Source organism: Pseudonaja textilis, chromosome 6 (genome assembly GCF_049901715.1).
Source record: "Pseudonaja textilis isolate UNSWEBS1 chromosome 6, rPseTex1.2, whole genome shotgun sequence".
NCBI classification, from domain to species: domain Eukaryota; kingdom Metazoa; phylum Chordata; class Lepidosauria; order Squamata; family Elapidae; genus Pseudonaja; species Pseudonaja textilis.
The window spans coordinates 62,383,996-62,401,785 of NC_141995.1; the positions used below are offsets into that span (position 1 = coordinate 62,383,996).

The 17,790-nt window shown below is 41.6% G+C and overlaps 1 protein-coding gene across 2 annotated transcripts in view; it reads right to left on the reverse strand.

The window, feature by feature from the left end:
* RAB28 (RAB28, member RAS oncogene family) overlaps positions 1-16,260 on the reverse strand; it is a 61,105-nt gene extending 44,845 nt beyond the window's left edge. For both annotated transcript variants that reach the window (XM_087936702.1, XM_026700074.2), the window contains exon 1: positions 16,094-16,260. In XM_087936702.1, the coding sequence (XP_087792828.1) occupies positions 16,094-16,174 (81 nt within the window). In that variant the 5' untranslated portion in view covers positions 16,175-16,260. The remainder of the gene's footprint in view (positions 1-16,093) is intronic.
* Between the last annotated feature and the right edge of the window lie 1,530 nt (positions 16,261-17,790).

Sequence of the window (17,790 nt, forward strand, 5' to 3'; positions counted from 1 at the left end):
TACAAAACCAAATTACATAATCAGTTGGCAGACCATTATTTCCTGCTGTAATTCCAAATACATAATTTTTTCCAACTTGCATATACAGATACCTAATGATCAAAATGGAGGTGAAGTTTACAAGTAATAACATATCCGGAATTGCACCCAAGCTAAGGAATATACTATTGGTAATTACTTACTCTTCACTTTTCTACCATTAGAAAAGGAGTTCAGACATTCTTCTTCATTCAGACATTCAACTTTATTGAAGTTTTACTTTTGAATTTTACCAATAAAAAATGCTTTCTCGGGGGACCTCTGCTCAGACTAAGTGGGAAGGCTGAATGATGATGGGATGAGCTAAGGTCACCCTTGTAGTATGAGCAAATGGGGAGGAGGGCAGGTGGGACACAGCAGATATGAAGAAAGAGAATCAAATCAACAAACTTCCAATCCAACTTGGAAACCGGAACTCTATGATCAAGAACACCTGATGGATGCAGCTGAAACAACAACTCTGGATGCCAAAGGTCAGAACACACTGGACAGACACTGAACTTTCACAAACAGATCTGAGTTGATGAGGTAAACAGACAAAAGTCAAAAATACTTACTTATTCACTGAAAATGTCAGTACTGAAAGAATTCCTAGATTTACAAGGACATTTCCAATCAAAATATGAGGGGAGGGGAGGGGAGGAGAGGAGAGAGTGTGATATTTTAGAAACTCACCAAATATCAACCCCTATTTTATTCTTAAAACAAAAATACAAGAATTTGACAATAATATTCAAGTTTGCTGGCAAACAAGTTTTTAAAAATGAAAGAGATACATAATGGAATAAAAAATATTGAAAGTCACATCTTCACTAACACTAAAAATATTAGTATAAATTTTATAGAGGTTTTTATGGAACTAAACCCTTCTGAAAACCTGCAAGAGAAAAAAAATTACTAACATCCCAACAAACTGGATTTCCCAGAATTATTTTAATGGATGCTCAATACTTGAATACTTGAGATTTATCAATCAAAAGTTGAATATATTTTTAAGGCTTTAATAATGGAAAATCTCCAGATCCTGATGGGCTAACAGCCAAATTCTATAAGGCATTTGGATATTCTTCTGCTAGAATTTCAGGAAACTTGTATTCCCTTATCCTAGCACTGGTCTAATTCCCAAACTAAGTAAAAAAGACCAGTTAAAAGTTTTTTCTTACATATTCATCTCTTTTAATCTTGATAATCAATTATTTATTAAACTATTTTATAATTTATATAATTACATATTTAAATTATATCATTTATAATTTAAGCCAATCATATTAGTTATAGGAAAAATTATTCATTCTGATCAATCACATTTTACTCAGAAAAGATCTAGTCCTATCAGAAAATTGCTAGGTGTAAGGACCAGCCTTTCCCCTCCTTCAAAATATAAGTATGAATTCTTGAAAACTTTGTATTTCAAAAGGAATCTTTTTACTGAAGAGGGGTAAAGCACGTCAAAATTCAAAGCAGGGTCTGGGGTCCTTCAGGCATGCAACTAAGATAAAGGGAATTAGGACCCCTCCCCGCAGTTCCATGTGAAAAATGTTGCAGAAAAACAGAAGAAAGAATTAATGGAAATATTAGACATTCAGTTCATTAAGAAAATAAATTTAGGAATTCAATTAACAGCAAGATGTGTAACGATTAAGGAAGACAACTATTATGGGTTGAAACAGCAAATTAAGATAGATCTGGAAAAGTGGGAAAAATTGCAATTATCCCTAATAGGGAGAATAGCAACAATTGAAATGAATATACTGCCTAGGCTATTGTATCTGTTCCAAACAATTCCGATAAAACTGGAGAAAAAATATTTTGAAGAACTTAATAGAATAATACTAAAATATGTATGGCAAGGGAAAAGAGCAAGAATTAAGTTAAAAATGTTACAGGATACAAGAATTAGAGGAAGGTTTGGATTACCCCGTTGGGAATTATATTACCAAGCTGCGGTGCTAACATGGATGAAAGTGGATTGTATTGAGGAATACATTGGAGGGGCATGATTTACAACTGGGTTGACATGCCTTTTTATGGTACGGGAAAAATAAGATACATAGTTACTTTCAAAGACACTATATCAGAAATGCTTTATTGTTAATTTGGGAGAAAACGAGAGAACAACATTATTTGAAGATTCCAGTTTGGTTTTCGACAATGGAAGCACTTATACATCCAAACATTATTAATAGGGGAAATATTGTTAGATACAAAGGTATTTTGAACAAAAAGGGTGAGCTCTAAATGAAACAATTATTAAATGAACAAGGGTTTGATATGGTTTGGTATTCACATATGCAAATATATTCTAAATATGAAAAAACGTGAAAAGGGTCGTTGGTTCTTACCTGATATGACCTTTCTCGTTTGGTGGAGACAGCATCCAGGATTGGGTTGTCAGTTGCTGCTAGCTAATTGGACTGAATCTGTCAGATCTGTGAGGACACCCCCCTGTTGCTAAGGGTCCCCAGACTTTGTGCATTTGTATATAGGCACTTGAGATCTTTATGTCTGACACTGTGTTTACTGTCTACATAACATGTGCCTGCCTGCCCCTACTTTCTTTCTACCTGTTTGATTAATGCACATGGTATGGTATTCACTATTAAATGCTTGGTTTTGGTTGTCAGCAAGGTAGATAATCTTACCTGCACAAACATCTATTTTACATGCACTGATATCCTTATTAATTTTAGGTTGCTGGGGACAGAAATGTTCTCTATCCATTAATTCTCTGTCCCCGCTGTTCAGTTTAAATGTTTATCCAGGAAATCTGTGAATTTAATGCCAAGTAACTCAGTCCCTTTCTTTGATGGATGCAAACCATCTCTTTTGTACAGTTTTTCATTGGACCAGCTGAAGACATCATGACTAATAAAACCAAAGCCTTCCCTTTTACACCACTCCTTCAGCCACACATTAAATTCCGCTACACGGTGGCCTTTCCCTTTTTGTTCCTTGTATACTGGTAGAACCTCTGAAAGATACGCCCATACTACTAAGTTCATACCCTAAGCTCTGGAAGTCTTTCTGAACAGGAAGTACATCCTTCTGGGACCAGGATACATCTTGTACCAAGATGTATAATAGCATCAACATCACAGTCCTTATTGGCATCCTTGGCTATCTTAAGAATACGCCTCTTGTCTCTGCTGGCAGTAGCACCTGGCAGACACCTGACCTCTTTCAAAACCTCTGTATTCTTTCCTAAATTTACATCCCTTACAATTGAGTCCCTAACCAGAAGGTAGCTTCTCTTTTTGGATACCTTGCTTTCTTGTGTGACTGATGTGTAATACCTGATTCACACTTTCTCCTTTCCAAAGTAAGTTCTTCTTCTAGGACCATGATCCCCAGCTTGAGTTAACATTATCACAACTACCTTGACCTGTCACTTTAGTGTCCCTATTAAGGTCAGCAAGGGCACTGTATCTGTTATGCTGGGGCACAGCAGCAGCTTTGTGTTTATGGTACACATCTCTCACCCTGCCAGATCCCGCGGTTGTCCATACTGCCCTTTTCCTGTAGGATCTTAGTGGTAGTGGGGGCTGGTAGCATGGCAGCTCAATAGATGGCTGGAGTGGGCACCTAATTTCTGTTTGGAGAGCACAGATTAGAGATTCTAGATAGGTAATCTGTCCCTGCAGACCGATAATTTTTTTTACAGAGGACATAGAACTGCGAAAGACAGCTGCAAAACAAGTACTACACTGAACTAAGCCAGTCATTTTGTAATAAAATAAAATCACAATCTTAAGCACACTAACCCTGCATGTATTATTGGTATTTCTGGTTTATAGTTATATGATTCGCACGCCGTTAGGACCGCTATCTGCCTCCCTCGCAAGCAGCCAGCAGCTCCTCCCACCAACCTCTGGGAAGTTGAAGCCTCGTTGGTTCAGCTGCTTGTTGAAGGAGGCCAGAGGTTTTTCCAGTTCTGTGTTTCATCATGGCACAAATTGAGCAGGCTGGGCTTCTGATATCATAGTTTGCACTACTTTCTCTTAGCAACTGTCAAATTGGAGTTTTCTCAACAGGGCGTCTGCCAGTATGTTTTTCTCTCCTGGGATATATTTCATGTTAAAGTTGAACCTCTGAAGTATTGAGACTTGTTTAGGTGATAGCTTTTGAGGGGTCTTTAGAGCCTCGAGGTTTTTGTGATCAGTCCGCACCTCAAACGGCTCCTTCATTCCTTCCAGGAAATGCCTCCAAGATAGTAAAGCCCACTGCACTGAAAACACTTCTTTTTCCCAAACCACCCACCTACACTCTGTGTCTGTCAACTTTTTGGACACATAGCACCAGGCATTAGCTGGTTTTGAGAGTTCTTCTGGAGAAGAATGGCCACGACAGCCACATCACTAGGATCAGCTTGGACGGTCGGGTCAGGGTGCTGGAGGATGGGCTCAGCTGCAAATGGGTGTTTTAAGGTTTCAAAAGATTTCTGACAGTCCATTGTCCAAGCAAGGGGTTGATTGGGTTTTGGTTTGGTCGGGGAAGGCCCAGTTTTCAATAACTCTATTAAAGGCAAATGAAAGAATAAATTGTCTATAGAAATTTGCAAAACCCCAAAAGCTTTGAAGTTGTTTACGTGTTTTGGGTGGTTGCCAGTCTAGCACCACTCTCACTTTTCCAGGGTCCATCTCAATTCCCTATGTGGACACTCAGTAGCCCAGGTTATCCAGTGACTCTTTGTGGAATTCGCATTTTGACAGCTTTACATATAACTTGGCAGCTAAAAGTTTTTTCAGTACTTGCCTAATCAATTTGACATGCTCTTCGATGGTTTCGCTGAATATTAGAATGTGACCAAGTAGACAAGGACCCCTTTGTACAGGTGTGGATGTAACACTTCATTGATGAGTTGCATACATACTGTGGTGGCCTCCTGGAGTCCAAAAGGCATGACTCAGAAGTGGAAACTACCCAAAGGGCAGTTAAAGGCTGTTTTCCATTCGTCACCCTCTTTTATGTGGACTCAGTAGTAAGCTTCTCTCAGATCTAGTTTAATGAAGACCTGGCCTTTAGACACGATTTAATAACTCCTTCGTGAGGGGGAGGGGTACATGTTTTTCATGCATACCAGGTTCATGCCCTAAAATCCATGCATAATCTTAAGCCGCCACCTTTTTTTTCTTTGAACAGCACTGGGGTGGCCAACCTAGATTTGGCAGGTTCAATGAAACCTGTCTAAATTGTTATCGATGTATTTTCTCAACTCAGTCATTTCAGCTGGTGTCATGGAATACATCTTTGGTTTTGGCAGTTTTGCCCCGGGTTCTAACTCTATGGCACAATCAGTGGCTCAATAGGGAGGTAAAAGATTGCATTCTTCTTCGCTGAACACCTCACCCAAGTCCCTGTATTGTTCAGGGACTTGGGGCGCACCTGGAGGAGAGTCTGAAGCTGTGGCTGCTGCTTCAGGTTGGGCATCTTTGTTGGGTGGCAATTTCTCTGTGGGAGGAAGCGGGCAGTGAGCCAACCCCAATTATGATTTTTTGGTATCCATCCTCCCACTTCATAGTAGGGGCCCATTTATCCAGCCAAGCAAGTCCCCCTCTCAGCTTAGGAAGTCATATTCCACGCTGCCACATAGCCTCAGAAAGTGTGAGGGGAATGATTTTAATTAAGTAGCTCTGAGTAGACAAAATAAAATTCTTTTGTTAGTTCAAGGTCATTTAGTATGGCAAAACTCGCTTTCAAGAATAACTGCACTGCTGAATGGAGTTTATACCCAGTCAAGTCTAACCAACCTAGAACTCCAGATGGACGTAAACACCTGAAGAGGTGCCCCCATATGACACTATGTGGGACATGGATTGGACTTTCAGGCTGGGTCCTTGGGGGGAGGGATTTGGGGAAACTTTCAATATGTAACTTTTGTGTCTTTTGGCTCAGATCTTGTTTTTCTTTCGCTGCTATTATTTCAAACTCAATAAAAGTACCTCTTCTCTTCCTCAATGGAGTAGGCCCTTTTCTTTCTTGGGTTTTGAATGGAGGCAGGCCCGACACTTACTTTTTAGTAGATCTACTCTTTCCTAAATGGATGGCTGGGAAAGGAGGGGCAGGGGGAGGAGTAGCTGTTGGCCACTACAATGTGAGGTACTGCAGGGTTCTTCTCTCTCGCCATTCGTACTGTTTAACACTTACACAAAGACATTAAGCAAGTCAACCATCAGTTTGGGAGAAGATATCATGAGTATGCTGATAATACCCTACCGCAGGGTAGATCAATGATGCTAGGGAAGTCTTGGCCTAATTCTGGAAGCTGTAAGGATTTTGATAGTTGTAAGGACTAATTACTAGGAGGAAGAAGTTGTAGTTGAATCACAGCATCAAAAGTCATCTGTTCCACTCTGGATGAGGTACCACTCACCAAGAATTTGGAAGCTCTCTTCACTAATGGTTTTCAAAGATGTTCAGGTCACACAACCCGTTAGCTAAAAACACATTATTTCCGTCTGCCTCTCAGACACTTACAGAATAATAGGTCTCCATGAGAAAAAAAGCCCAAGGGAATGGGGGACTTCTGAATGTCAGCTGACAGATCCTGCTCTTTCTGCTTTGCGCATCACTGCCATGGCCTCGCGCACTGTGCCCAGTGACCTTTTTAAAAGCCTTATTCTCTCATGGAACCCAACTGAGTTTTCATGAGATACAAAACGTAGTGCAGCCAGTTATAGGCTCTGCATTGGCTGGCATTAACTTCTGGGCATAAAATCTGATTTTAATCTACAAAATCTGTTTGGCACTCAGGACTGGGAGGGACTGTCTGCTTGAAAGTGATTCCCCATCCAGGAGACAAATTCACGGTATAAATAACGAACTTCTTCCTTACAGGAGATATTTGGAAGAACAAGAGACCTGTGCCTTTCAAACATAGCACTGAATCTCTGGAATAGCCTTTCACCGGCAATCCCCGTGGCATAACTACTCCTAGCATCAGAAAAGCTACGGAAAAAAACAAGCTATTAAAAAGACCCTTTAGAACAACATTCCCCAAGCCGTCCGTGTTGACCTGACATTTGGGGGGGAGGCGGAATAGAGGATTGTTTTGTGTGAGGTACAGGGCAGGCACACGTACAGCTTTATTTGTGTGAGAGGCACGTGTGCACACCACTCGCACAAGTGGGGCTGCAGCACTGGCACCCCCCATTCACATGAGTGGGGCTGCAAGGACTAGCATCCACTGCTCGTGCGAGTGGGGCTGCACACATGCGTGTGCATGCCAGCCCACCACTCACACAGCCCAGCTGCAAATAGGCCATGGCCTGGTAAGTGGGCCAAAGCCCACAGGTTGGAAACCCATTTTAGAGGTTAAAATCTGAACATTACTATACTTAATAATAATAAAATTCTTGATAGTCTTTATTATAATAATGCTAATAGGACTATTAACTTATTACATTATTGATGGTGTTTGATTATTTAATCCTTAACTATAAACCATCATTAATCTTTGTAAAAGTAATATTTATAATTTATAATATATATTTATAAATATAATTGTTTAAATTAAGAATGTCAATTAAATTGGAAAAATATTAGATTTTTTTGAAAAACCTGAAAATTTACAGGAAAATGTATAGCTACACTAATAAAATTCAAATAATTTACAGACCTGTACTATGAGCAAGTGGGACTAAAGGAAAGGGGAATGATTAGAGTAAAATAAATGAAATAGATTAAAATAACTGAATAAAATAAATGAAATAGATTAAAATAAATGAAATTAGAGGAAAAAAACGTTTGTACACAGAAAATATGTTCTAGCTGTCTTACAGAAAAAGGACTAAGTACAGATTAAATAAGTATTGAACAGTCTAAAGCTGTCAGCATTCCAAGTAAACTCTCCAAACGATTCAGAACTCCGAGACCACGTCCATCAAAGTAAGAATTTATTAGAATAGTCATGTTGGCACATCTGGGGAAAACCCGAATCTGAATCCCCGCGTTTTCCTTCCTCCATGCTAAAACTCACACCCTGCCCCATTTAGTGACCCCAGATCACATTGGCCAATCAATCTCCTGTCTCAGCTTCTGCCAAATTCCAGTCACTCTCCTCCAGGTGCCTGCTGCGCCGGCAAAGACTCATTTCTGGCACTACTATGTGAGGTTTTATGGCAAAAGAGTAGATGGCTTCACTTAACATCAGGTCCTCATCGCCACTCCCACTAGAGCCAATAACTTCCAAAGCCAGAATTCCCTCCTCATCAGACTGCAAGGGACCTCTACAGCTTGCCGCTTGTCTTGCAGCTTTCGGGGAGTTTTCTTCAGCAGCTGCAGCTGACATTCACACCTGGGAAATAGGGGCCAACACCAGGTATTCTGAGGCTCAGTGGCCCTGCTAACCACACCTGAAGCACTTGACTCCAGGGGCTGCCACTGGTTGCATCTCTACCAGAGGCTTGCTGGCCCATCTCTGGCACTGATCTTTGGTGGGAGTGAATTTCTAAGTCCATAGTCACCGCCATCCAGTACCAATCTTGCATCTGGTCAGGCACCCCTGAAGGCTCCAATTCTAGCTGCACATCTCATTGTTGGTTGGGACTGCCACAGGCCCAGCTCCTTGGGTTGGGCACCCCTCCAGAGTTTGGCCTCCGCCGCTTTGCGAGAAGCTGTTGGGTTTTCTTTAGATGCAGATTTGGGTTAATGTCGGCATTCAATAAACTCTCCAAACGATTCAGAACTCCGAGACAACGTCCATCAAAGTAAGATTTTATTAGAGTAGTCATGTTGGCACATCTGGGGAAAACCCGAATCTGAATTCCCACATTTCCCCCCTCCAAGCTAAAACTCACATCCTGCCCCATTTAGTGACCCTCAGATCACATTGGCCAATTAATCTCCTGTCTCAACTACTGCCAAATTTCAGTCACTCCAATCCAGGTGACAGCAGCTTGTCCTTGATCACTGGTGAAATAATGTTGTTGTAGTTATATTCCCTTTGCTACTCTCCCATTCCCATCCCCCGCTGTGGTAGCCTGGAATCTTTCTCAAGATGGATCCGGGGCTGACAAAAGCAATAACATGAAAGATGTGGCCAGACATTGGGGAAACAACTTCCTCTAAGACTGACAGGGAGTAACTTTGAGAATTGGGGAGGAGGCGCACAGGAATTCAAGAACCCCAAAGTGACAAAGGATTGACCCCTAGGTGTTCTGACCCAGCCAAAGTTTCCGAAAGCAAACACAGATAAATTCCAAAACTGAAACGTTCACGGCTTTATTCCACAAATAACCCTCTTTGTAGGTAACAGATGGCTTGCAGCCAATCAGTCCAATAAATTAGAGTCTGTAATCATCACACTAACTCCTTTGAACTTTTGCCTTTTACAAAGGCAAAAGCCGTTTGAAACCAGGCTTATATTCCCTAGAGGGAGTGGCCATTAATTAGCATTCTTACTCCCGAGTCGCCTGTGCTGCTGTTCCATGAATCATCCTGCTCTCACTCACACCCAGCACAGGCTTCTTGCTGGTAGTTAGAATCTTTAATATTATTAGTTGCAAACAAAACGAAAGTTTCCTATTTAGACTAAGCTGTCAGGTGAGTAAAACGGTGATTTTAGGTTAATCGATTAAACATACATAGTTGGAGAAGTACTCAAATTATTTTAATTAAAACAATAACATATTACATATTCCTGTATTTGTTTAAACATCAATGTTTAGTAACTGAAGTGCATAAACAAAATATCTTTGAAAAAACGAACAAAAGAACTTAAACTGAATATATCAGCTGGGTACACATAAAAAAAAAACTTCAATCACAGTCTTCTGCAGCTCACTCATTTTCATACTCATTCTCTTGTTTGTTCATGATCTGGAAAAGTAAAACAAGCTTTCCTACTTTATCGGGTCCCAGATGATTTCTCAATTTAGAGTGAAACTTTCTTTAAAACCTCCTCAGCAAACATGTATTTTTTGAATGGTTCCCCTTTAGCTCTGAAGTTCATTATAGTTGGCACTAGAGATGGATGATTGCTGGATACTCATGTCATGACTAACTCCTCTTCTTCAGCGCTTAAGGTTTGACCCTGGTGCTGGATATTGACTGTTTGCGAGAAAATGAGCTGCCGACGGTGCTTGTCCTATTCACTTTTTAAAATCTTGTAATTTCTGCTTGTCGGTGTGTTCTGTTTTTAAGTGCTCGCCTAAGTTCCTTCCAAATTTCAACAGCATCAGCAACAAAATAAATATTTTTCTGGATGTTGTTTAAAGCTTCAGAAAAAGGTATCAGGATGCTCAGCATATGATCAACATTTCTCTTAAGCCCAATGATGAGGATTTTGGCTGGGATAGTCCCATCTATTTTTTCTCGTTTGCTCACAGTCATCAGAATAAGCCAGTTTTTTATATATTGTTCAAAAGTCCACTACAAAGTTCCATCTAACACCTTGTGGGAGCGTTAGCTTGGTTCCACCCATTATTTTCAGAGCTGATGCTTCAAAATGATTGTTGCAGAAGTATTCGGCAATTTCAACAAATTACTCCTTATTTCTGGGACAAAGAAATCTTTGGCTAGGAGGTGCATCAAATGAGCACAATTGTATGTTATTAGCTTGGTAGTTTCTTCATGTTGTTCTAAATTTCTTCTCATTTTGGACACATTTGTAGCACTGTTCTATAACCAAACTGCATACTTGACATTTGAATATATATTTTTTGCATATTAACTTTTGCTGCTACTTCTTCTAAGTATGCTGCTGTGTGTGCATTTCCTGAAGTATCAATTCTTTCTGCAGGGAATACATTCCCTTCTTCTGTTGTTATACAAGTACATACAATAGGATCATTGTGGACATCAAGACTTTGGTTAACAATTTTACCTTCTAGACTTGTTGATCATTGCATAATTTCTTTATCATATACTTTATCCAGCAGTTTCCTATAGTTTTCTTTTCGGTGGACGGTATCTTAGTCTCACTGACTAAATCATACTAACGAAGTATGGGTTTTCAAGTAGATGGAAAGAAGTGTTTGTTGCATAAATAAAACCGAGCAATTTTTTTCATCAATTAACTTTTTCTGATCTGCAAATTTATCTATGGTGGTGGTTCCAGATGGTTTCTTTCTTTCAGGCCATATATTGCGGATATGTGTAAATGATATGACTGATGCACTATCCTGGAGAGATAACTCTGAAACTATAGAACAAGAGGGTGACAATTTAGAAAGTGGATAATTTCCCGAATCTTTTATGTTGATGGTGGTTTCACCTAAACAAAAAAGTCAATGTTATTTTATTATTTAAATCATCCATGCTTATTGGGAATTTCTCATTGTATTCACACACAGTACAGCCTAAAAAGTAATATTTGCATATTTCAAGTCATTATTTCTTTTTTTGGCAACTGTATAAAAATGCAGTGCCACGCAATTAACAATAGCACACATATATAAGTATATACATATGTATATATACGTATACGTATACGTATACATACATATATATATATATATATATATACATATACATATATACATATATATATTTCATTAAGTTTTCACGGGTACTTACATGTATGGTATTCAGCTTTGTTCGGGTATTTTCCCACGTCATTATAGTCGTGCTTTTCAAGTTGTAGCAACGTTTCAGCAGAATCTCATCTGCCATCATCAGGCTTGTGTATTGTGTTCGACATTGAGTCAGACTTTTACAGCCGTTTCAGTTTGAAATTTGGGGCTAGCCTACTGCTGTGCCAGAATGGTTTTTTCTTCATCCTGATTGGTTGGGAGTCTTGGTCTGTGTTTATTGGTCTTGGAGTTTGCTGTGTTCTGCTTGATTGGTGTTTCTAATATCTTCTGTCTGTTTTGTGGCTTTTTTTGTGTCTTGATTGGCTGGCAACATTGTGTTCCTGTAATTGGAGGCTTTTAGTGCAGCTTGGCTCAGAGTAAATGGACGCCTATCATTTGTTAGGAAGCTAGGTTTCATCTGGGTGCCCGGTTGGAGTGTGTTTGAGCTGGAGGTATCAGGGGGGATCTGTTTGTGCCCAGGTGTTTGCCTGGCTTGTGGTGTGGAGATTTTTTTGTTTGTGAGTGCAGGCTTCCAAATAATTGACAGTCTGGTGGAATCATCTCTTCTACTAACGCTTTCTGATCTTTTTTCAATCTCTATGGCTTCTCTGATAAATCTGTGGCTGGGGTTTTCTATAGTGGCTAGGGTTTTGGTGCCATTGAAGTTGATGCTAGGACCTGTGGCTTTCAGTGAAGAAGTGTGTTCCAGCTTTTTTACTGCATTTTTGTGTTCATCCAGGTGGGTACTTATTCTTCTATTGGTCTGTCCAATGTATGTGACCAGGCATGATGCACAGGGTACTTCGTATATGCCTTGGTTTTCCAGGTCAATTTTATCTTTGGGGTTTCTTAGGATGGCTGCTATTTTTCTGTCTGTTTTGAAGGCAGTCTTGATGTGATGCCTGTGTAGTATCTTACTGATTTTGTCTGTAGTACCTCTTATGTAGGGCAGGACAGCTGTTCCATAGGTCTGTTCATCTTCTAGGTCTCCATTATGTCTCAGTGTGTTTTTGTGGATCAAGCCAGTGATTTTGCTTTTGTGGAAGCCGTTGGCTGTCAGTACTTTAGTCAGGTGCATAGTTCAGTCTTTATGTGTGTCTTGTCTGCCAGGCGTTTGTTTCTAGCAATTAGTGTTTTAGCCACAGAGTTTATGTGTGCTGGGTGGTGGTGGGATTGGGCGTTGAGGTAGAGGTTGGTGTGTGTTGTCTTTTGGTATATGGTGTCCTAGTGTGCCATCTGTTTTTTGGGAGATTAGTACATTTAGGAATGGTAGTTGTTTGTTTCCATTTCCATGGTGAACTTTTGGGGTGTGTGCTGTTTAGGTGTGTTAGGAAATTGTTTAGGTTTTCTTTTCCATGGGGCCAAATCACAAAGGTGGCATCGATGTATCTTAACCATAGTTTGGGTTTGTGGGTGGCATTGGTCAGGGCTCTGGATTCAAATTCTTCCATGAACAGGTTTGCAATGACGGGTGACATTGGTGATCTACACTGTAGATTCTGCCAAAACATTGCTACAACTTTAAAAGCACAACTACAGTGACGTGAGAAAATACCCGAACAAAGCTGAATACTACACACACACACACACACACACACACACACACACACACACACATATACAAACATATTATATATGTGTATATATATATATACTGTATATATATATATATATACTGTATGTATGTATAGTATGTATGTATGTATGTGTGTGTATACACACACACACACACACACACACACACACACACACACACACATACATACATATAATTGCTTTAGCATAATATATGGCAGTCTAAAAAATATGATGAAATAAAAAGTTTACCAACCTGAAGGTCCTGTCTCTTCAAACATGGTCCTTTCATCACAGCACTTCTCATGCTGTTGTTTCATTCAGGCCACCATTGCATAGATAGAGGAACTTAATTAAAATATTCCCAAACTGGGTCTCTTTTACGGCTTGCTGCCATTTTGCTCTTCAAGGCAGGAATAAAGCACTTCAAGTTATGTGCAGAAAGTTCACAAGGTTTATAAGCTGCTTAGAAGGTTTCACTTTCATTTTTACTCCTTGCCCTTTCTCCTCAAACTTAGAGCCTGGTACAGATGCATTTCTCTTCAAACCATCATACTGTTTGTAGTGTACATAGATTTGCAAAACAAAGGGGTAAAGGAATATTCCTGAACTCTGCTTTAGGATTTATCTCATGGTTACTGTGAAATTGTGCACATGCATCAATGCAGTGCATGTTATCTTAGCTGGTAAAGCTTGGATTCACTGAATGAGTTTACAAAAAAAATGTAAATATTGCAGAATATACAGCATCATGCTACATAACTAATCTCCATTTCATGCTGAATAAACTAAATTATTAATGTAACTTAAATTGAAAACTATCTTTAAATAAATTTTTACTCCTAAAGCATTTTATCAAAATAAATGTGATAAAAATAAAAAAAAATCCGATTTAAATTTTAAAAACCCAGGTGTTTTTTTTTTAAACATCGATTTTTATCCATCCTGGTATTCATTCTCCCACCTACCCACTGAATGATTGAGATGAGTCAGTATGCTTGGCGTAATGACAAGGTTGACAGTGCAGGAAGCAGGGAAGTCAGGATTGGGAATAGGAGACGACCTCGCAGAGTTTAGAGTGGGAGAATCAACCCAGGTAATGATGGGAAGGGGAAGAAATGGGAGCCATAGGGCAGGCCTTCACAGGTGAAGATGCTCCTGATACTTAATAGCAGTAGTATGTTCTGAGGTTCCAAGTTCACACCTGATGCTAAATAGCAGACCCTTGGAGGCCCAGGTCTTTGGCGGCTGCTGCTGCTGCACACCAGGTTTATTAACAAGGGTCCCCTCATTTGTGAGGGAGGAACAAGATAATCTGGCGTGTACCACCAAGACTAGATGACACTAGATGGGAGTATTTCCCTTTTGGAGATGTGCCCAGCTGAGTTTAGGGTTTGGTCCTAGCCACGGGGTCTAGGACAACTCACCATGACCAATTTGCTGCAGCCATCTTGCCATGGACCTTTTGCAAACGACCATCTCGCCACCAAACAATCCATGTGGGATAATCAACTCGATAAATGTGATCCACCACTGTGTCTTCTACGTTATTTACTTCTGTTAATGGAAATAATGTCAAAGAAAGAGTGGCGGATAATGCTTGTGTTGAGTTATCCCACATGGATTGTCCATGGTGAATTGTCACATGGCGAGTTGCCACATGGTGAGTTGGCTGTGGCAAGATGGCCGTGGTGAATTGTCCCATTCCGTAACCATTTATTTATGCATGTTCCATATTGACATGCAAAGGTTTTTATTATTGAAATTACAACAACTGTGGAAATAGTTGGGGTAAAGAATGCAAATATGCCACACCATGCTTTATTGATGGTGCTTTTATGTCAGTGGTGCTATTCTACCAGTTCCGGCATGCCAGTAGCGCTCAAGATCAGCTGAGACCAAACCAGTTCTCTCTGACCAGCTGCTGCTGGGCCCGCCCAGGCTCTCATACTGATCTTTATTCCCTGCTTTTGAAGCGCAGCTGCTTTGCGCGGCAGCTGTTGAAGCTACTACAGGGAGGGTGCAGGAGTGCAGGAGGTTCAGTAGGAAAGCCTTTGCGTGTGCGCAGTGTGCGTTTGGTGCACGTGTGAAGCACACCCAAGCCACGCCCACCAAACAGGTGGTAAACTTCTTTGAAACCCACGGCTGTTTTGTGTTGCCTAATAGCAAGGGTTCTGTTGTGGTGATAGAAAAGCCCAGTTGGAACAGTCCAAACGGGCTCCTCTCACAACCGATGCGTGGACCTACTAAGACCGACCAGGCTCCTTCCTTGGCGACTGGGGCAACCGACCTCTTCTATTCTACCTGGAAGAAGCACCTTCTGTGGCCGGGCAAAACAATGCATAGAACAATTGGCACACGTACAAATCGGGGAAATGCTATTCAGAAAATACTAGAGGCAGAAAAATAAAGCCATCAATGCTGCATTGTTTGTCATTGTGCCAACGTTTTATTCATTTCAAGGAATAACTTGCAGCACCTCCCTACTCCCAGATTTCTAATCCAGGATAATAACGTTGTTTCAATTCACTGAAGAGTCTATTTTATTGCAAAATAAATTAGAATCGTTTACATCACAGGCCCAGCTCTCATGGAGCGTATATGTTGAAATTACACTGTGCCATCTAAGAAGGAAAAGGTTTCCCGACTTCACTAGCAGAGGGGGAATAACGTCATCATGAACCTCCTTTCCGAGCGAATTCATTTAATCGTCCCTCCGAGATGTTTTTGGGATTAGTTTCCCCCTTCCCACCCAGCCTAATCCCTGCGCCACCATACAACCCTCCTCTCCGCTGTCACCGCGGGGCCTCCGAGCGACCGGAGAGGCCGGCGAGCCCCGGGGCAGAGTCCTGGGAGAGCCCGCCCCCGACTTGCGCCACCCCCGGGAAGGGAGGCCCGCCTTGTTCGGGGAAAGCCCTCGGTAACACCCTGGGGGGGCGGCCGGCAGCCTCCCCGCTCTCCGGACTGACCTTGCCGCAGGCGCCATCGCCCAAGAGCACAAACTTGAGCTGCCGGTTCGCGCCTTCTCCCTCCGAGTCCGAGTCCGACATCGCCCAGCGCAGGGAGCCGCTCTCAGAGGGGGCCCAGAGGCCACCGCGCCGCCGCCGCCGCCGCCATCTTGTCCCTTCTGTCGCCCGGGAGCCGTTGGGCTGGACCAACGCCTCAGCGAGCCGACGGGGCGGGAAGCGGGGCCGCTGCGGGGGAGGGACGGCAGCGGAAGGCGGCGTGCGGAGGAAGCAGGCTCGGTAGTGAGGCGAAAAATGAACCGAGGCTGCCCGTGATACCTGCACTGACGTAGTCCCCCCCCCCCCTCTACATCGATGGTTTCTCCCAAAAACAGAGCTGAATGCCACACACACACACACACACACACACACACACACACACACACACACACACACACACACACACACACTCTCTCTCTCTCTCTCTCTCTCTCTCTCTCTCTCTCTCTCTCTCTCTCTCTCTCTCTCTCTCTGCCTATATGGCCACCGATGGTTGTGGGAACGGGCGGTAGAGACGTGCCCTTCATCTGCACAAGCCTTTGGCCGGCCCGTAGGAACCTATTGCCGGGAATGCATGTGATAGACATCGGCAGCCCCAGACATTATGTTATTAATATTAGTAAGTGCTTGATGATCGTATTGCACGGCTCTCCAGCTCTGAAATAACGGAACCGACGGGAGACCGCCAGGAGATTTCAGGTGGTGACCTAAGCAAAAAGCGGGCCCAGGAATGTGTCCTGAATAGGAAAAGTAATGTTCATGGAGATCCTAGGAGCTGATCTCGATTCTTTCTTTTTTGATAAAAACACCTAGTCTTCATGTGCCCATGTAATTATTAAAGAAGGGAGCTCTTTTTAACCATCTCAACTCAAAGCTCCTTACAAGTTCCAACATACCATTGTAAGAGCACATATATATATATGTGACCCTTTACAGAAAAAGAGAAAAGCTCCATTGTTAACACTGGTTGGCATAAAGTCCTATGCCCAAGAAATATAATAACGTTATACCACGGCAACTTCTAAATCCAGAACTGCGAAAGTAGCAGTTTCCAGACCAGCCAGAAGGGAAGATCAGCCTAGGCCACAGGTGTCATAGACAGCGGAAAAAGACACAGTGGTCCATCAATTCTGCCCTTTGAGGGTTTTTTATTTATTAGTTTTTAATTATTTTTATTTACGTTGTTTTTATTTTTTAAATTTTTGTCAGATGAAAGACCTGTTTAAACTCAGTTACTGATGAGTGACTCCCTATCTCTGCCAGAAGTTTATTCCATCCTTCCACTACTGTTATTGTGAAGTAATACTTTCCAACATGTTCTGACTTCTCTCTAATCGGTTTGAGGTTATGTTCCCCATGTTCTTGATTTTTGCTTCATATGGAAAATACTGCCCTCTGGAACTTTATTCACACCCTTAATATATTTGAGGATTTCAATCATGGTGCCCCCCACCCCCTTTTCCTTTCTGTCCTCCATGTTGTACTTATTCAGTTCCTTCTCTTGGTATGTCCCACAGTATGCGCCATAAACTTTGTGCCTGGGACTAACCTACCCAAACCGAAGATGTACTCCATGACCCCAAGGAAGATGGCTGAACTAAGGGACTACATCGACACTAACCTGGCCCGAGGATTTATACAATCTGCAAAATCCAGAGTGG